General features: G+C 29.7%; 1 protein-coding gene and 1 long non-coding RNA gene across 4 annotated transcripts in view; one reads left to right on the forward strand and one right to left on the reverse strand.

Annotated features, from left to right (window-relative positions):
• Nucleotides 1-20846, forward strand: part of LOC123264208 (zinc finger protein 229-like) — a 58700-nt gene extending 37854 nt beyond the window's left edge. For all 3 annotated transcript variants that reach the window (XM_044727384.1, XM_044727383.1, XM_044727382.1), the window contains exons 3-5: nt 3187-3920; nt 4523-4799; nt 20272-20846. In XM_044727384.1, the coding sequence (XP_044583319.1) occupies nt 3187-3920; nt 4523-4799; nt 20272-20543 (1283 nt within the window). In that variant the 3' untranslated portion in view covers nt 20544-20846. The remainder of the gene's footprint in view (nt 1-3186; nt 3921-4522; nt 4800-20271) is intronic.
• The window catches only part of LOC123264227, a 45930-nt gene that overhangs the window by 12019 nt on the left and 11497 nt on the right, over nt 1-22414 (reverse strand). Inside the window, exon 2 of the long non-coding RNA XR_006509288.1 lies at nt 21090-21155. This is a non-coding gene — a long non-coding RNA (uncharacterized LOC123264227). The remainder of the gene's footprint in view (nt 1-21089; nt 21156-22414) is intronic.

Below are 22414 nucleotides of genomic sequence, written 5' to 3' on the forward strand. Positions count from 1 at the left end.
TCACCCCTAAATATATATCTATACGTAAGAGCGTACATATATATAACTGGTGGGGTGTGTGCAGCCAGTTGGTTTTAAACGTGATTACAGTGCCCATTTTCTATATAATATACTCAGACACGTGCTCGCGTGTAGTCCACACGGATTATAAATATGATATAAAACCTAAGGATATAATGGTTTTATTTTTCAAATCATATGAATTAAATATCAATGATCCACCACATTCCATTTTAAATACCAAATAATAATATAACTCCTATTATCTATTTATGTATTTATATTTACGTTATTCTGCTTCCAATGATTATGATTATGATTATTGAAACCCCTCTGTCGTCTATTCATCATGAACCTGTGATAAATGACCGTCAAAATAAATCATAAATACCTACTGTATACACTACGATGTGGTTTATTGCTTTTAATCTTTTTCATTCAAGCACAACTTGACCCTTTAATTTTTTTGACTACTAAAGTTAAAAGGGTAAGGCTGTTTCTGGAATTTCTACGATTTCATTTTTTCTTTTGTATATAATACACATATACAACAATATATACCAGTAAACTCATTAGTCCAACGCACTTACACTCTCTAGATAGAACTTCTTTACTCTTTTTTCTTAAAAACGCGAGGCGAGACCCACACCACCATCAGAGTACGTGACTTAAATCTTACTTTACAAGATGTACTCTCAAGGAATTAAATATATTGCAGCTGAGCAAGCTTTTTTATTTACTTAACTCTTTTTTATTTATGTTTCCTTAAATTTTTTTCATAAATCTGTTTGGGTCTTTCTGTAAAAATCGGTTAATTTCAAGTAACTTAAAGTATTTTTGTTCTTATCAGACATATTTTATTTATAAGTTTACGAATTCTGATCAATAAATCAATTCAAGTCATTTTTGTTTAAAAATTTGATGGAAATATATTTGAAAATTAAATCCTTATAATTTTTTATCAATTTCAGTTTAGTTTTTGTTAATTACACAATTATAGATGCTAAATTAGATCACTGAGTATAAAAGACTTCGTGTTATCAAGATTCAGAGTAGATTTCTTAGATAAATATTAAAAAAATTAGTAAAACGGTTCACCCTAAAGGCCATCCTGCAACTTCCCGCTAATTCCATACCTGGACGCTTAAAATTGTACTTATGACGTTTTTGAGATTTTTGGGCTCAAAATATAATTTAAGTGATATTTTTAGCTCGCTGAGCTCAAAGAGATAGTATTTCTATGCATTTGAGCTCTTCGAGCCCAAAAGTCTGATAGAAGTTTCATAGAACACTACTTTGGGAATTTTCAAACCGCAATAACTTTTGAATGGATCAACCGATTTTCACGCGGATGACGGCATTCGACGCAGTTTTATCAGCCTCATGAAGAATTTTCAGGTTTTAATTGATCGAACCAAAAATTTCGGAGTAATTTCGAAAAAACACTTTTTTCGGTTTTCTTTCGTTCACGATATCTCTCGAACGAATTAACCGATTTCGACCAGCTTGGTGGCGATCGACGTGATTTTTTATTGTCTAGAGCTGATTAGCTTTTTAAATCGATCGGTGGAGCCGTTTAAAAGTTATCCAAAAAAAACCACATTTGAAAAAATTTTTTTTCTTAGTTTTTTTAAGATTTCTCAAAATCTACTGATCCGAATCGGTCCAAATTATACTCAAAATCTAAGTTTGGCCAAGCCCTTTCAAATGGCACCAACCGCGATAAAATCGGATGAGCCGTTCAAAAGTTATAAGCGGTTCACATACTTTCATACACGCACACACACACACACACACATACATACAGACACCGTGACAACCTCGCGGGGATAGTCAGGGAAGCTTCCTGTGACCTTCAAACGTCGAGATCTGATGAAAACTCGATTTTTGCAAAACGGGGTGAAAACAATAACTTCCCGATTTTTGAAAATCTTCGATTTTTTTTAGCGGGAAGTTAAAAAACGATCAAAAGTACACAGAAAGAAAATTTCTTGACTGGAGAACAAAATTCTTGGCTCAAGAAAATTTTCGGATGCCTGAAGGAAGATCGAAGTTGTGTTGGTCGAAGTAAAAATTTTTCTTGAAATTCTATTCTTGGTGAAAGTAATTTTTTCTTAATTCAAATTACCATAAATACTTGATACAATAAATTTTTTTATTTGATCAAGATTTTTAGATACTTTAGGGAAGCAGCGCTATCTACTTCAGCTGAGAAAAAAATTTTCTCACCTTGAGAAAATTTTTCTCTTGAATATTTGATACCCATTTTATAATATTTTAGCGTACAATTATACATATTGAATGAAAAAAAATGATTCAATATTATATGATCTTCCCGTTTGACATGTTAATAAATAAAAATATTAATGAAAATTTACTTCTATCTTTATATTTAATTTTTTGAAGCAAGAGAGAAATTTTCTCAAGACAAGAAAATTTACTTCTAGCAAGAACTAAATTTTTTGGAGCAAGAGGCTGAATTTTCTCAAAACAACAAAATTTTCTTGACTTAAATAAATTTTCTTGGATCAAGATACGTATTTCTTAAAGCAAGAGAATTAATTTTGTTAGAATAAGTGAAATTTCTTGTGTCAAAAAAAAAACTTTTTCGCTCAAGAAAATAATTAGGAACAAAAATATTTTCTTGGCTTAAGTAAACCTTTTTTCTGTGTAGACAAATAATAACCTTAAAATGAATAATATCATGTGAAATTTAAAATAAATTCATCAGAATTGAGCTATCTTTTACAACTAAAAGATTATTTCTATATAATTGAATAAATTCAAATTTTTTTGGAAATCAAACGCGGGTTATTCAGAAGCTAAGCGACTGATTTTACTCATATTCAAACTAGAATAAGACATTCGTCCATTATTAAGCACACAAAATTTCATTAAAATCAATTGAGAATTGTGGAGGCAATCCAGCTAATATGGCGCGTTATTTCACATACATAAAGTTTCAGGCTAACATCCTACAATTTTTTCATAATTTACAAATAATTTACTTGTAAAAATAACAATAGCTAAAAAATGCACTTGGAAATTTAAACCAACTCTTTCGGTGCAATTATTTATATATCTTTCACAAAAGTTATGTTAAAAATTCCTTAGACATTTTATAAACTAACAAAAAAAATATTTTCTAGCAGAATGACTAACAATTATCAATTTTTTTGTTAACAGCACGATTATCGTTTGGCGTGGGTCGTTTAGTAGGATCTCCATCACCAAGAAGTCAATCGCCATCGCACTCCCTGGGTCCATCATCACCACGGCCATCGCGGGACCCAGAGATCGACATCGATGTAGAAGAAGACGAGGAAGAAGACGAAGAAGTGGATGTCGACGTTGAGGAAGTGGGCGACGAGGATGAAACAGAGATAAAGGGTGGATCCAGTGAAAGAGATTTTTCATCGCGATCAACTCACTCAACTCCGTCACCGTCGCGGTCACTAATTCGCGGATCTTCATCGCCGTCATCAAGTATTCGGCCACCTAGAAAATCTGGTGATAGTTTCAGTGTTTCGGCACTACTAAGGCCAGATCCTCCGGCCAGCCAACGAACTTCTTCCTCGGACGATTCTTCTTCAGCAGCGACAACTGTTGCACGCCATCAACCTGGTCCTACAACGGTGGCCGCGGTTGCAGCTGGAATCGGTTTATACCCACCGTTACATCTCCAAAGCGGATTATTACCGCCTCATCCACATCATCCGCTGTCTTACCTCCATCCGCAACTAATTCCTCATCATCTTTTACCGCCGCATTTACATCCCCTTCTAAGAACGGTTCACCCAGCGCACCCAGGACTTCATTCAGCTCACTCGACTCATGGTCTTCATCATCCACATCCGCTCGGTGATGTTTACAGTTGTGTTAAATGTGATAAAATGTTCAGTACGCCTCATGGTCTTGAGGTAATTGTATTTTTATTCATTTTTATTAGTTGGGAATGAGCAAACATTCCATCTTTAATTTAAATTAAAATTTCATTTATTAAAGAAAAAAACTTCAATATTCTCTAATCATAAAAAAGTTTGCTTTACTGCTGCAGTGACTGCGGCCTTCACAACGCCTTCACAATGCGAAAAATAAGAAAAAAAATCTTTATTAAATTTCTACCTTATTATACAATCAAACTCAGAATAGAAAAAAAATCGAAATTTAAATAAAAATTTTTTCTTTTGAGTTAATTTGATTTTTTTATCAGTGTATAAAACTAGGTATATATGGATGGTAATAAATAATGATATCTTACTTGTATTTTTTTTTAATAGATTTTTTGAATTGAAAGATTTTAAACGAAAATATATGTCAAAAATGGTTAAGATATAATTACTTATTATTATCCATTTATTCTAATCATGATTAAAGTAAAATATTATCGTTGTAATTAGTAACTCAATAGTAATAATGATCAGTTTTCCCAGATTGCTCATTCCTACGTTGACTTTTGATTTGACATTGAGATTTAGATTTTCAAATAAAGTAATAAATAAAATGATTTATATTTTAAAAGGTACACGCAAGAAGGTCGCACAATGGTAAACGTCCGTTTGCGTGTGAATTGTGTAATAAAACGTTTGGCCACGAGATAAGTTTAACCCAGCATCGCGCCGTGCATTCTGCTGAAAAAGTGTTTGAATGCAAGCAATGTGGAAAGTCATTCAAAAGGTCAAGTACGCTGAGTACACATCTGCTTATTCATTCAGACACTCGGCCGTATCCTTGTCAATTTTGTGGCAAACGATTTCACCAGAAAAGTGACATGAAAAAGCACACTTACATTCACACAGGTACGTTTATTTAATTTTTACTTACACTCTATACTCTGGTTTGGTTATTTATTAATAATATACAAAACCCAGCTGTACCGAGGGTATAAGGATAAGTTTCTCAATGTTTTGGATTTGGTTGAAATTTATCTAAATTACCGGGGATGTGTGCTGTGCAATCTAAATAATTTATAACTGTCTGGATAGACTGTCTGGCTATTTTACGGTGGTAGTGTATATCGCCGAGGATTCATCTCTTTTAACTTGTATCTGGATTTTCTACCAGTTCAGTTTTCCCATTTACACATGTGCCGCAAGGGTGTGTGGTAATAAACGTAATGCTCTTTTCCAAAGCTTCACTATACTCTATCTCTATACATATAAAAGGTATCAAACCATCCCCATTGATTATATACTCCCTGCTTTTGTACTAACCGTGTGTGTCTCTCACGATTCTCTGCAATTCCGATGATTCTTTTCACTTAATATCTGTACAGCAAGGATGAAATCCTGTAATGTCAATCCGTGAATAGACTTTTACTAAATTAATTATTTGTGGAAATATTTAAAGTATATGAATAAATCATACTTAACGAATAATAGATAATAGCTTTCAAAAATTTATAGAAAGAAATTATTTCAACCCTCTGAGAAGATAAATGTAATTTAATGCAATCTATTTATTGATTTTTATTTTTGTAAAATTATTAAATTAATCATTATATAAATATGTAATAGAACTTATGTGATTCTAAAATTGACATGTGTTTTTGCAATTCGGCTTTTGCCTTGGCATATAGTTAAGTAAATAAATAAAATAAATAAATGATTTTGAAATTTTTTAAGATTAAATTGCAAGTAAAATTCTATAAATAATTCTTGCAAGCAGCGCTATAATAATAATAATAACAATAATAATAATAATAATAATAATAATAATAATAATAATAATAATAACGCTACATTAATATGTAGAGAGACTTTGATAAGAAGTGAGTTGTTTGGTATCGATAAATGCGGATGAGAATAAGTGGTAACACTTGACACTTTGGTGTCATTGCCGGAGCGGGAAGTAAAAATGTAGGAGGGTGAATAAGAGGGGGTGAGTAGGTGTACAAGTCTGCTAGTATTATATAGATGATGGTGACGGAGGAACGGTTGAGGATAGAGAGGAAGGAAGATGAGAAAAAAAAAGTTTAGAGGCGTGGATGAGGGTGAATCTTTCTTTCCCGGTGTATCCTCGGGTCTCGGGGTATTGTGTCACCATGGTAACACTCCCGATGTCTTATCAAATTATCACCTTGTCCTTTCCGCTGTAGATATATACTCTTAATCCTTATCCTTGGTTGCCTCTTTTCAGAAGGCTGAACCAGCCCTTTCCTTAGCTGTCCTTGGCTGCTTGGGAGTACTTTTTGTTATGACCCTTCGACGCTTTAGTTAAGTGGAAAAAACTGGACAAAGCAAAACTCTATGGCCAATTGGATGAGTATTAACTATCAACTACCCAAGGGAATTTAGCTATTCGCACATCCAGGGCATCAAGAATCATGCAAAAAATCATGTTCGTTTTTTTAAAATAAAAAATCCATTTTTTTCATTCAATATTATTGATATTATTTTTAGTTATTGTAATAACAAGTGCGTAAAATCTGATTTAAGGTATGGGAGTGTAGTGATAACGTGGCGTAGCTGAGCGTGTAGTACGTGATGCGTGTGTCGAGGCCGAATTATTGTCCCGAGCGACTTGGAGCTCTAATGATAATCAAACTGAGCAGTATGCCTCTTTATATCTTTATACACTTTTACATACACATCGAGTTGCATATTTCTCTCTTCGTCTAACTCGCGTTAACGCATCCTTCTCTCTAGCCAGTGGTGGTGTGTTTGGGCCATGTGCAACGAGGGTGCGGCATCATAAGATTCCCAAGGGACCAGAACGGCGTGTGGCGTTACGTAAAATCATTATTAGCCTGCTAGACTGTAGGTATTGTTCATTGGTGACACTGACTGCCTACGACGCATAAGGCAAATCCATGAGCCCATGAGTAAATTAAATAGACAAAGATGCATCGTAGATTCGTGTACAGATAGATAGATAAAATTTATTTTAATTAGATATTATTTATAGTTATATAGGTATATATATATAGGTATATATTTGTATGTGTAAGTGTATTTATGTATCGGGTGAATAAATAAACCTGACGGAATAACGACAATGGAATGAGTGCTCGGCAAATATTGTTCAGCCGCTGGTATTCCGCGGCAATTAGTTTTCATCGCATTTTCGGGTACTCTTTGTGGCTGAAATCCTTCACTGTGTTTTTTCATTGCTTTCTATGAACTTTTTTTATCAACTGCTTGATCACGATAAATAATAAAACAAATTTTTTTTATTACGATATTTTTGATAAAATAAAAAGAAATAAATTAGGGCTGAGTGTATACAAGGCACAAAATTTATAGTCTTCCGAGTATATAAATGGTTTGATGTGCAAAAATTTTAAATACTGATAGTGTAAAAGACACGATAAAATGGTGTTTAATTAAATTTTATTATGTTAGCGTTTCTAATAATCCAGTGGTTCTTGAATGTTTTCAATAATTGTCAGTCACAGTTTCGCTGATAAAAAAAATTAACTTAATTTGAGAGAGAAAATCTTGGAATAACAAAATCATTTTGAAAATTTTTTTTTGTTTTGAAGAAATCAAAAAATTTCCTGAACCAAGTAAAATTAACTTAAATCGAGAAAAATTTATTGGTTTAAGTTAATCTAATTCTTAAAAATGATTTTCTTAGTTTTGAAAAAATTTTTTTTTTCTCAAGATGGCTTTTTTTATTAATGCAAAAATATGAAACGACTAACTTGAGTGAAAGTGATTGTAAAATGTGGAGAAATAAATTTTATGTATTTTTGAAAAGTTTGAGGAGAAAGAATTGTATTTTATATATTTTTGAATATTTAATGTGTAAAATATCAAAATATATATTTATTATATTTCACAGCTTTAAAACGGTTTTTAATTATACAGGAGTTTGAAATTTGATAGCAAGAAAATTTCAGATTGTAAATGAATATCAAACTGACCATGTTAATTCCTGAAGGATCATTTTCACACTAAAATATTTAATACAGAAATTGTATTATCTACTAGTACTATTACGAAGAAATAAAAACTCTAAAAATTGCAAAATAAAAATAATGATAATACTTCAAAAGAATAAAAAGTTGTGTAAACAATAAGTTATCAGATGTTTAACTTGTGAAAATGGGATGATATTTATCCATGTGTGTTAAAAGACCGAAAGACATGGGGTACAATTAGACCAACTGGTGACAAAACAACAAGTGCGTGCATCAACTTCCATTTCACAGAAGCCCTAACCCCCGATAAGTAAACACGCGAATGTAATCTCTGGCCCTACTGTCGTGGTCTCAAATAAACACAACTTACCAATCACTTTGCTTGATATTATTTTAGATACCAACCAATTTTCTCATTCTTATTTCTAAAAAATAATTGTCGTTCTTTTTCAAAAAAAAAAAAAAAAAATATATTAATAGCATTTACAAATTGACTAAAAATAATAATTTGAATTTTCATTATTGAGTGTTATAAGATGAAAGAGGATTACAAACTGATACTCATGTAAATTTAAAGTTTACTATATTGTCACCCTTCAAGTTGTCGAACATGAAGTATACTTTAACAAAATCGACCCCTATGTTTTCACAATAAACACAACCTGCTCGATCGTCAGTAGAGTAGAATTGAGTAGACCGAAGTGAACATATTTCACACTCTTACTCTGCTATTTTGCTTCTACTTCACACAAGTTAATTAATATCCTTTTTATTTTTTTAATAAAATTATTTTTGTTTTTTTTTCAAACAGTGTAAAGTTTTTTTATCAATTTTTTACTTCAAATTAAAAAAATTTTTTATTTCGCAGCGAAATATTCGACAAATAATTCACATGTAAACATAAGCGCATGAAAGTGGTTAAGCACTATGCTATAACTTGTAAGAGTGAGTTGCTTTTGCTCCCTAGCCTATACTATTAGAGGTTTACGTCTAACTACATCGGCTTTCGGAGACCATCTTCACTCTATTCATGCACTGTATCATTGACTCACCGACACCACAACATCACTTCAAGCTGTTCAAAACTTTCTGACTATATCTTAGTTTATAATAGTTTGCATAATCACTTTAAAATCTCATTTATTCTGCAAAACATTTTATAACAAACATGTTTATTATTTGATTCACGGAAAATAATAAATGTACAAACATCTATTGAAGTAAAAAATTTAAAAAGATTGTACAATAATTACGATAAAGACGATGTTGGGCTGCTGTTTTCTGTATCATCAATTCCCTCTAACTTGAAACTTTTCTTTATTGCCGTAACTTTAAATCGTCAAAGTTTAAATGTCCTACCAAAGTAGTATAATGAATGCGTAATTATGAAGATAAAATTCTGTAAACAAGCACTGCGCTGATAAAAAAAATTATCTTGATTCAGTAAAAAAACAAATTCGAATTAAAAGAAAATCATTTTTAAAAATTTTAAAATCAAGTAGAAAAGCTTTTGAACTTAATGTTACTTGGTTAAATTATTTTTTTTACTTAATCGTGCAATTATTTAAATCAAGACAAAAAATTTTTGAATCAAGTAACATTAACTTAAATTAAAAAAAATTTTTCAGTTAACGAATTTTTCTACTTAAATCAAGACAATGAAATTCTTCAAAATGATTTTCTTAATTCCAATTAATATTTTTTCTATGTGTGCTAACCTTATACTCCCTGTTTTTTTATTTATTTATAACTAACCGATGACTCAAGTACGAAATATATTACGTATAATAAATACAATATCATAGCATTACAAGTATGAGACAAATAATTAAGTGAAACATTAGACGGGAATGAAGGTAGGAAGACAGTGAAGGCACCTACTTAGGAACTAATAGATCGGATTTGTCACGATTCCAAATGTGATCGACGGCGTAATAATTTAATAGCCATCAATTCACCACAAATGGTAGGAAGAGGATTACTACCCGTCTCCCTGCGGTATACCAGAGAGCACTAAGGAGCTAACCGACTTAAGTTTCTGGTATCACGTTTCTATAGCTTTCCTTATTCCGTCTTGTTTTCCAACGAGGTTCCTTGTTCCTGGTTTCCTTTATTCCTCGCCGTCTGAATTCAGAATTATACAATTGTGTTCTAAAACTCTCAGCTGTTAACAATTAACTGTTTAGTTAACTATTTGGTTTAGTAACCAGTCTATTAAGTTTAAATAAAATAAAACAATGGATTAGGATTAGAAATCCAGATTTGGGATTGTTAATTGAAAAAAATTCTGGTGTGGGTTTACCTCGTTGTAGTTTTACGCTGAACACTCGTGTTATAGCTTACACCACGCAGAGAGGGTGTTGTTGTATGTACATGAATTGTATGTACACTCATTCTCTGTTCTGGTTCTCTGTCCCAGTCCCATGGTAACACTTTATCTCGCGGACTACCCATGTACCCCCTTCTGTTCGGAAATAGTCAGTACAACACGCTACTCTAACTACTCTGTACCACTCTATACTGTAGTAGCTTCTATGTAACTAGTAGCATTGCAAAGTCCAACGTTGCTTTACGCTTCCGATCAATTTTCTGGTTCCTGGTATGCTATGCAATGTTGGCACCCTCGGGATTATTTGTCATCGATTTATATCAACACATATACACATTCATGTTTATAACTAATTCATATACCATATTAGCATTATATGTTCTGTCATCTGATTGTTTTCATGTTCATTTTTGTTTTTACTTTCTGTTTTATGTTCCGTTTAATTTCATTCATTTCACGAGCATAGAGTAAAATCACATTTTTATTATTAAAATATAGTTTTATATTTAATTTAATTAATTTACAATGCAAGGGTCTTTAACATTCAATTTTTTTTTATAAGTTATGGAAGAAAACAGAAATTCTTCTTCGAAGCATCAATTTTTTTAACTCCAAAATAATTTAAATTTGCCGCGGAACGTTTTTGGTTGAAGTAAAAATTTCGTTATTGTATTTAGATATGAAGTATGTTGAAATAAAACTGCTTCAAATATACAGAAAAAAAATTTACTTGAATCAAGTAAATAATTTTGAAGAATTTTATCTTCTTGATTTGAGTAGAAAAATTCTTAAACCAAGAAATTTTTCTTGACTTAAGTGAATCTTACTTGTTTGAAGAATTTTTCGTCTTGATTCAAGGCAATGAAACTCTTCAAAATCATTTTCTTGATTCAAGAATTTTCATCTTGATTCAAATTAAATTTTTTTTCAGTGTATAAGAAGATCTTATTCTCCATCTTAAAAAAATTTAATCTATTTTCTCACCACAAAAAAATGTTTTTTACCTAAAAATACGCTTATTGATAAAAAAAGTTTCTTATAATAAGTAAAAATCGGTGGATATTATATTCTCAAGATTCCAACTTCAACAAGAGTGATGGGGAGTAAAAATAAAAACTCACACCATTTGTGAACTCAGAATTTAGTAACTATATTGGCTCTATCACGTAAAAATTGACCAAAATTTCTTCCTTGTCAAAGAACATTTACAGACATGAAATTTGAAGGAAAAATTTCATGAATTTTAAAGTTTAATTTTATATACTACACGGAAAGAATTTTATAGTAGCGTCAACTATCCCTGGATTGTAGTTTTTCATATCTATATGAATGTAACTCTTACAATAATGCAATCGTAAGATTTTTCATATAGATACTTACATTTACCACCGAATAGAGTTAAATTGAGCAATTATAATACAATAAAAAATTGATTTATTAATTTGATTGTAATATGATTTTTTTTTTAGATTGCTTTCTAACGTCAAAAAGTAAATTCAAATAAAAAATAGTTTTTTATAATTCAGATAGTAATTAAAAAGATAAAAATGAGATAGAATGTCTGACGAGATAAATAATCACTGTGAGATTATAAAAAAACAACTTTAGAGTCCCAAGTGTATCCAATCGGATTGAATGATATCCGACCTGGTAATCCCGGCTGGAAGCTTTCTATACTCTAGTGTAAAGAGAAAAGATGAAGGAAAATCCAAGCTGTCCTCGATATGAAATATGAGATGTGGTTTTCTCCAGGATTCACTAGCGTTTTTTTTTCCGCTATATGCTTTTTTTTCTTCTGCTAACGCCTGCTGAGCAAGGAGTTAGGTTCTCCTTTTCAGTTCCATTCGGGTTACAGCATACCAAATAAAAGCTCCGCGTTGCGTCGCGTCCTCTACTCTGTCTTGATAATCTTCTGTCTCAAACTTTCCGCCTTCGTTTCATCCTGATATCCGTGAAAGAGAGCTCGAAGTAGAGCCAGAGCTATAAAGCTTTACTTCTCTGTCAGACTTCTCCGGCTCGCGCATTCAACCTCACCTCTCGCGGGGATTTGGATTGGAGGGCAGACACCAAGCCCCGAGAGCCGAGAGCAGAGAGTAGGAACGTGGTCGATGGAGACGAGAGGAAATCAATGCCTTTGCCAGGCTCCTCCGCCGACGCAGACCCGGCACCCAGTATCCGGCCCCACCTCGAAGGACCTGTACTACTTGCTTTCTCAGATCTATACTACTTTTTATACTAGTCAACTAATGCCGGATTTTCTTTTTTTTAACTTTACTTTTTACATTCTTTACCCTTTTATCCATACATTTTTTACCAACTATTTTATTCTGCTGATTTTTTTTTAACTAAATTCAATCTTTGAATTTATTGCTCTAATAATTCTCAATAAAATAATTTTTTTTTCTGTTAAAAAATATCAATAAAAATTGAAACTACTGTTGAAAATGTTTTGAAATCTTGATTTAATTAATGTACGTTTAATTTCTTAAGTTGTTTTTTTTTTTTTTTTTTTCAATAAAAATTTTTATAAGTTTCATAAAATTATTAAAAATGTAAAAACATTTAGGGGAGAGGGGGGGGGGGCAAAATGAGGTAAGGGTGGCAAAATGGGGTACCCCCAAAATTTCGTAAGAAAATTTTTTTTTTCCAAAAAGCTCTTTCAGCTTCCTAAAATATATTTTAACGTCATTTCCTACAATTTAAAAGAAAAAAAAATTTTTTAATTAAAAAAACAAAAAAAATTTTTTTTTTCTAACTTTTCTTACAGTAATTTTTATCGTCATTGTGCATCGTAATAATTTTTTTTTCACATCTACGATTACTTTTTCTAAATTTTTAAGTTCTCGCTTTACAAATGAATGATTAAAAAAAAAAAAAAAAAAACGGGGAGTCATTGGTTCCATGCCAGTTTTCGAAAATCAAGTTCTAATCTGATCTTCACATTTTTAAGGTCCTAGGAACTAGTTCTTAATATTCCTACGAGGATATCTGTCGGCGTGTGTGTATGTGAGTGTAAGCCTCTAATGTGTCGAAGAAAAATCTTACACAGAAAAAAAAATTTCTTGACTGGAGAACAAAATTCTTGGCTCAAGAAAATTTTCAGGTGCCTGAAGGAAGACTGAAGTTGTGTTGCCCGAAATAAAAATTTTTCTTGAAATTCTATTCTTGGTGGAAGTAATTTTTTCTTAATTCAAATTATCATGAATACTTTATGCAATCAATTTTTACATTTGATCAAGATTTTTAGATACTTTAGAGAAGCAATGCCACCTACTTCAGCTGAGAAAAAAATTTTCTCACCTTGAGAAAATTTTTTTCTTGAATATTTGATACCCATTTTATATTATTTTAGCGTGCAATTATACATATTGAATGAAAAAAAATGATTTAACATTATTTGATCTTCCCATTTGATATGTTAATCAATAAAAATATTAATGAAAATTTACTTCTATCTTTATATTTAATTTTTTGGAGCAAGAGGCTGAATTTTCTCAAAACAAGAAGATTTTCTTGACTTAAATAAATTTTCTTGGATCAAGATACATATTTCTTAAAACAAGAGGGTTGATTTTGTTGGAATAAGTGAAATTTCTTGTGTCAAAAAGAAAATTTTTTTTTCGCTCAAGGAAATAATTAGGAAGAAAAATATTTTCTTGGCTCAAGTGAACCTTTTTTTCTGTGTAAACTAACCATTCTAAAAGAATGTCTTTTTCAAATAACTTCGAAATTTATTCTCGGATAATTTTTGATGTCATAATTTAACTATCAATGCTCAGAAAACTGTGTCAGAGGCCGCCAATTTCTTCAAAATCATTTGGTGGGCTTGTGAGATATTTAATTTAAAAAGTTAGATCTTCAGGCCTACAAGATCATTCAACTTGAAAAAATTTTCCTGAATCCCTAAACCAAGAAAGAGAGTGCAAAAAAATTACGAATGTTTTGTTTCGTGCTATTGCTTGGAATTGCGTGAGAACTATGTCTGAAAAATTTTTCACCGGGAGATCCAAAAATTAGAATCTTCTCAAGGGAACTCTTTTTTTTTATCTTGATATTATTTTTACTCAAGCGAAACCCGACAAAAATTATTACAAAATTAAAAAAATTTTTTTGCTACCTCAATTTTTGTTAGGAGTATATTGCGTCAACTATAACAATGTTTCTTTTTTGGGTGATTTGTTCATCTCTCTGAGTTCTTTCGTAGACTTATCGATAAGAAAATGTTATTTTTTTAACGATATTTCATTTTCGGATAATGAAATTTTTTTTTCACTTTTTCAGGAGGTACCCCATTTTGCCCGCAAAAAAAAAAAATTTTTTTTCTACGGCAACTTGAAATTTGATTATTTTCCTTCAATTACGACTGAAAACGAGAAAAATCAGCATATTTAAGTCCTTAAAATCATAACGGTTTCTTAAGTACCCCATTTTGCCCCCCCCCTCTCCCCTATATTAAAAATGAAAAATTGCTTTAAATAATATAAACAATTTATAATAATAATAATTTATTAATTGTTTCAAAGACATATACAGGTCTATAATAATTGGGTTAGATTTTACAGTAAAATATAAGTAGATAAAAATGACTATAAAAGATATGAATTACAGTTTTTCAAGAAGGCAAATAGTATGGATATGTAGTTATTATTCATTTAAACAGAAAGATCTCAGGTGGCAGCATCTTTGAAGGAAGTAATATAAACAATTTATAGTTTGCAATTCTTTTTTTTTACATTGAAAATGTAATATTGATTATATTCTTAATTGGCATTAAACGTTTTCAATGAAAATAAAATCATAAATCGGAAAAAAGTTTTCTTTTGTACGCGGAAGACTGGGATTCGATTCCTGGTATCAGTTAAGTAATTACAATTACATACCGCGCTATATATTTATAATAAATTTTTTCATTTGTATTTTTTTTGGTATACTGAAAAAAAAATTAACTTGACAAGAGAAAAATTCTTCTTGATTCAAGAATTTTTGTCTTGGATGAAGTTAATTTTTATTTCAGTGCCTATCTTAGGTAACATACATGAGCATATATTAATTTAAAAGAAAAAATCTAATGTTAATTAAATTATAATCATAACTGCCTAAATTATCTATTTTTGTGTTTTAAACTGTTTAATTTTTTTAATTAATGTTTCATTTTTTGTCATACATAATTACATATGATCATAAATAGTTTTGCATACATTTATAAGTTTTACTTCGTTTATTTCTTATAATTAAAATCATTCATAATTTAAATTTAAAAATAAAAAAAAATTTTTTTTAAATCTTTTGATATTTATAAGACTACACTAAGAAAACAGTTTGTTTGGCTCAAATGAGCAGATTTATTTGAAACAAATCAAAAATATATATTTAATGTTAACAAATTTCTTCCATTCAAATATATATTACTTTGAATCAAATACTACTTCGTTTTGGTTTATTCAACTGAATCGACTCATTTATTTCATTCAAATAAAGATTTGTTAATTATTAACAAATCTCGCTTTATAAAAAAACATATTTAAAAAAAAATTTGCACTTGTAATTTTTTTTTTAATGTTTAGACGTGAAATTTTTTAATTAAAATTTTTTCATGATAATTTTATTATTATGAAAGTCCTAAAAATTGACAGATCTCTGTTAATTTATGAAAATTAAGTTAGCCGACATCTAAAAATTTTTAGAATTTTTTTTATTGAAAAAATTGTTGCAAAAGAAATTTTTTTTTTTTAATTTCATTCGTAAAAAACTTAAAAAATTATTAGTGCAATTTTTAAAAAATATTTTCTAGTTCTAATTTAATAAATAAAAAAAAAATTAAAAACGTCGACTAACTTTAGTATTATTGTTAATTTCAGTATAAATAATTCCAAAAGAAGTGCCCATTTTACCCCAAACGTTCGATATGTCTACTTTCACTACTTTCCTAATCTAAAACTAAAAATTATTGCTTTGAGTATATTCAAGCATATCATTTATTTATAGTTAACAAATCTGATTTGGTTGAAATATATCATTGTTAGCACCAAAGAAATATTTGTTAACTATAGTTTATATATAAAAAAATGTGGATTTCATTCAAATATACTGTAACTTTGTCTCAAATAAATAAATTTATTTGAATCAAATAAATATTTCTGGTGATATTTAAATAAGAGATTTATTTATAGTTAACGAGCCTCATTTCATTTAAATGAACTGTTTTCTCAGCGTATATATGTCTGCATAATAATTAAAAAAAATAATTTTAATAATAACTGATAATTAAAACGCGATGAACCGGATACTATAATTGAATTAAAAATTACGACGTAATAATAAATGATACAGCCCTCGGTTGATGTGTTGAAAATTGATGATGGAGCAAAGATCCTCAACTCTACTCGGGTTTAACAAAGTACCACCAATTGGTTTACGAGAACACGGGTTAATAATCTTGAAATTAATTTCCCTTGAAATCACGTCGACGGTTTAATCTAAAATTATCTAAGATATTCATCTCAGCTGTCAGAAACTTTTCAAAATAAACTATACTTTATTCACCCTCTCTAACAATTAATCCTTATTATTGAACAATTTCTCAGTTTTTATTCTACAATTATATCTTTTAAAAAGTTATTACTGAGACACAGGATAAAATAATGGAAAAAGTTTAAGGAGTTTCGCTACTTGAAAAGTAATAAAACTTTTCGAACACTAAAAGCAAAGACTCTGAGGACATACAAAGGGTGAAAGAGGGAAGAGGACGCCTGAGTTTGAGTAGACGATCCCTAAGATTTCTCGGAGTTTAATATAGTTTTAGGGGCGGCAATAGCGGTCGCTGCTCCGGGCATGTAATGGCGTCTTAAGTCTCCGTGGTTCTCAAATATTATATTCTCAAAATCATTTATCTGATGCAATAATAAGAATAAAAAAAATTCTTAAAAATTTAGTTCAATTTAAAATTTTAAAATCCTACGTCGTCTTTCTCAAAGGTTTTTTATTTTGGCACGGCTCAATCTTCGTTAATCATTTACCAAACTTAAAAATTAAAGTATCATGTTAAAACTTATGTTTCCCACTATTAACAAAAAATATGAAAAAAAAAACATTTTTTATCGTTTTTCTTAAAAAAATTGATACAAAAAAACTTTTTATAAAAATAAGTAACGCAATCTGTTAACAATACATTTAACTATTTAATTGAGCGAATGGAGCTTTTGGTTCTAGGTGCGTTGGCACAACGAGCAAAGTGTGTGCGCCGACACATGAGTGTCCAAAGCTTTATCCGCTAACTTTATTCATAAATAAATATAATTAACATAATATTTCGCATGAAATTGTAGTAAAAAACGAATTACTATATTAAAATGTGAAAATAAATGAATGCAAATATCTATTACTGAAAGATATTTTTTTTCCACAGTAGCAATAAATATTAGTCATATTTCTGCATTATAAAATGAACATTAATTATTTAATCATCATATCGTGGAAAATATTCACTAGTCTTTAATAATTACCGAAAAAATTATGAAGAAAAATATAAAAATGCCATAAACTTATTTTTATGAGAATAAATGTTGTGTACATGTAAATATATGCTCTCGACGAGACGATGAATCACGAACTAAAGCTAGAGAGAATAAAGAAGAAAAGGTAGAAAATAAAGAAAGTAGTGTGTGCAGTATAAGTTTCTTGCCGAGATAAAGAGAAGATAGAGGTAACCTCGGTGCGAGCTTCGGACGGTTCTTGATTTTTACGAGCTCGTAAATTCCTAGGAGTCTTCTTTCACTTGTCTTGGCTTACCTTTACGTCTATTTTTTTTTTGCTTTTCTGCTTCTTCTTATTTTCTTATTTTATTTCAAAATACTTCTTCTTTTTTGATGACATGTAAAATATAATTGTTTGTTGTCCACTTACAAATGAGGAGTTGCGCGTGCGTAGTTTTCTAACTCTAAATCCTCCACATAGGATTTTTATTCAGTGACGATATTTTTTGTATCTCTCGTGTACCTGTAAAACTATTACAGGCTGTTGAAATAAACGTGATAGAAAATAAAACGCACCGATAAAATCGATTGGTAATAGTAGGTGGGCTTGTATCGGCGAGATTGTAGGTTTGATTAACTAGTTGTTTATGGCGGCGCGTTCTGTTGCGGATTTTTTTCTATTACATGCCTATGGATGGCGCTGTTACGCGTTTGGGAATCGAACGTTTGCCAAAAAACTAAAATTAAAATGAATAAAGCAAAATAGGAAAAGAAGATGAAAACGAAAAATAGTTGTAAAAAGTCCATTAACTCCAAAGCTTTGAGTTTTTCCTCCTTTTCATTTGAATTTTCTCTTTGTTCATCACCAGGATAATAAACTTGTGCTTTCATTGTCTATCTCTTTTCGTGAACTCGCCCCAGGTACATTCGTTGTCGCTATGGTAACGGGGGGTTAGAGCCGCCCCCGGCCACCAATCAGAGCTCTCGTGGCCGAGATGAGAGAAACGACCGGCGAATGTTCTACCCTTTTCAACCTACCCTCTTCTCTCCGTTTCATTCTCTCTTTATCGCATTGTACATCTCTCTCTGTCTCTCCTGTACCACTGTACTATCTCACTCAATGCCACTGCTGGCTGCATTTTCGCCCACGATTTTCACCCACCGAGTGTTACTGGGCTGAGAGAAACAACCCCGTATCCGGGAAAATTGGAATGGGAATAAGAGAGAAAGTAAACTCGTTGCAGGGCTGGCTGTGATTCTCGCTTGGGAGGAAATCTTGACCGGGCGTGCCCCGCATCCCCGATCTACCAACCCCTTGTGCTTTTACCAACTTTTTTTTTATTTTATCTTTATCTTTATGCTGTTTTTTATTCTTCTTCTCTTTCTTCATCATCTTCTTCTACTCTATTTTATATATATACATGTGATCTAAAAAAATATATATCTTAGCGTGTTACTTGAACTGGGATTCAACGCAAGTGCCAGCCATCTTACTCTATATAACCCTCTATAACTATTCCCAAGCGAGAACTTTCTGCAATTGACATCTCGGAAATCTCGATATTCGATACCGATATTTTCAAATCACTTTGATTGATACACTACACTTTTTTCACCATGATTTATTAACAAAAATTTTGAACTTATCAAATGATTTTTTAACGTTGATTCTTTGAAACTAAACTCGCAAAAACAATTCCTTTAAAAAGAGCATCAAATTGTTATAATTTGGATATTTTTTACCACAAATTATTTATTATGCTTCACAAATTTTATTTTCGGTAATAAACTTTTACATTAAGTTAAATAAATTTTTGATCTTTTCAAAAATAAAATCTCTTTTATTTCTTTAAAAATAAATGTCAAAAATTATTTTTAATTTGATTATTTTGAACTAAAATAAAAATTTTTCAAACCAAATACTTTTCTACTTAATTTAAGACAAGGAAGTTCTTTAAAATTTATTAAAAAATTTAGAAAAAAGTATTTATTTTTCACATAACTTTTAAATTTCAAATCGAATCAGTTTTTATGAATAAATCATCTTTTTATGTATAGAGCAATTCAAACTTTCCTAATAAGTGTTCTACCAATACAACTTCCAGATTTTTGAGTTTGAACATGCATAAGAGTTGTATTTGTGAGCTCTAAAAGCTCAAGACTTCATAATAATAGGCCAAGTTTTTGAGCGCTTTTGAAATTATTTGTCACAATATATATTTTATTACATGATTAAACAAATGAAAAATCATCTCTCTGTATTTAATCCACGCTTACTCTGTCAATATTTTACGTTAACATTAAAAAATTAATCAATTAAGCCAATTATTTATTAATTTTAATGTAAATAATTAAACGGTTACGTTATAAACAATGAAGAACATCGGTAAGACTTGTTTAAATTAGAAATTTCGTTTAACAATTCAAAATTGGAATTTTTAAAAGTTAATATTTTATTAATGTCTGAACCAAAATCGATTGTTCTACTGACGAGTCTCGGGACGGCTGAATATTTAAAATTATAATTGAAACTAAGTTTCATACTCAAAAATAAATCCTATATCTTCTTCAATAACTAATAATGTTTATTTTTAATTTAATTACAGGAGAAAAACCCCACAAGTGTCAGGTATGCGGGAAAGCATTTTCTCAAAGCAGCAATCTAATAACTCACTCTAGGAAGCATACAGGCTACAAACCATTCGCTTGCGAGCTCTGCAATCGCGCGTTTCAGCGTAAAGTCGATCTCAGAAGGCACCGGGAAACGCAGCACGCCGAATTAGGGACCGCAAATTTACCAACGGTTTCACATCGAGTGTCCATTGTCAATATCACTCAGAATAATATTGTTGCAGCAAATTCATCAATGATTCAGTAGATTCTTTATTAGTGATTAATGATAAATAACAGTAAAAATGATAATAATAAAAATACTAATAATAATTATGATAATATTGATTTAATTATCTACATAATTATCACTGTATCATAAATCATTGCAATTAAATAATAAATATAAAATTTTAAATGTGTTGTCAGGATCAAATTCTATCGACACAAGTGATCTTTATAAATTATAGAACTAGTGTGAAATTTGATGCTTACTTCGATAACCAAAGATTAATTGTATACTATGAACTTTCTTTTATCTAATTAAATTCAATAATGAACAATATAATAAGTTAGGATTTTTAAAATTACGTTTTGTTATTAATAAATTATTAATTAATTTTAAATATAAAAATTAAATTTCATGAATTAATAATAAGATTTTTAGTTACTTTTTTGTTATTGTGATTTTTTTAGTCGAGTTTATATAAATTCGATTATTTTAATTTTTTTTAATTCTAGAAAAAACTTTTATTCACTAAAATAAAATATTTATTGATTTTATCTATTGTTCATAAAATTTAATTTTACTTACGTATTTACCGAGAGAATATTTGCAAAAAATTATCTTGGAATCTCGGGTAATATTGGACCAGTCAACCTGAGAAAAAATAATCATAAATATCTTAATAATTTTTGAAAAATTATTTTACCATTGATTAACCAAATAGATATATTCTATTTGCTGTCATTATTTTTCATTTCGAAAGTCAATAATCAACTTTAATTGTTAAAAATTGTCAAGAAAGAAAAATTTTTATAGCTAATTTCTCTCTTCTCAACAAAAAAAAAAAATTAAATTAAAAAACTTGTACTGTAAAATAAAAAAAAAAACATAATATAAAACTAAACAAAAAAAATATCAATAATGTACTTTTGAAAGTGACATAAGACAATGTAAATATTTGATAAATATCTCTTACAAATCAATTAAGTTCTACATATGTATAAATATAATAATACCAATAATTATAATAATAATAATAATAATAATAATAATAATGACATATTCTGTACGCGGCATTAACAATTATTATAACAGATAATATTAAAAATAATAAATAATTATAAATATTAGTTAATGTTAATTAAGTATTGCGAGATGAATAGAAAAATTCCTTCCAGCTTTAAATTTATCTTCCGGCATTTAATAAATGTCTCGCCTATTTAAAACCCAGAAAAAAAAATAAAACTAAAAATATAATTTAGTTTTTTCAATCATCGATAATTATGTAATTATTGTAATTAGAATTTCACTATTAGTTATAAATTAATACTATTATTATTGTCATTATTAATGATTATTATAAACAAAAATAAACGCTGTTAAAATTTGTAAATATTACTTGTTTAAATATTCATACATATTATTAGACAATAATATATTTAAAGTATCTATATAGATATCAGACCGTTATTTAACCTCAGAAACTTTTTTACCTCTTTTACTTCCCCCGAGTCTCAACAACATCTATTTATTTTTTTCTCTACTCACGAGCTTTGAGGTAATTTTTATGCACATAAATTTTCCAGCTCTGTATTAAAGCTTGAGAATTTACATAGAGCAATATATTCCATAAATTTTCATGAAGCTTTTTTTCATAATGTGAATTAAATTCGTGAAAGAAGGTAGAAAAATTTTTCATACATTTTATTTAATATTTAAACTAGCATTTAAACTTTTTGAATATATTTATTATTTTGACTTTTATACATTACTTACGTATATTTAATCATTATTTTTCAATAGTGATAAATTTCGAATAAGAAACTTTCACTATTGCGAAAAAAAAATTTACAGAAATCGCTAGTAAATAATTATCTTTATTTATCAAATGTATGAACAGCAATTGAACATGC

The sequence above is a fragment of the Cotesia glomerata genome, linkage group LG4 (assembly GCF_020080835.1).
Source record: "Cotesia glomerata isolate CgM1 linkage group LG4, MPM_Cglom_v2.3, whole genome shotgun sequence".
Lineage (NCBI taxonomy): Eukaryota > Metazoa > Arthropoda > Insecta > Hymenoptera > Braconidae > Cotesia > Cotesia glomerata.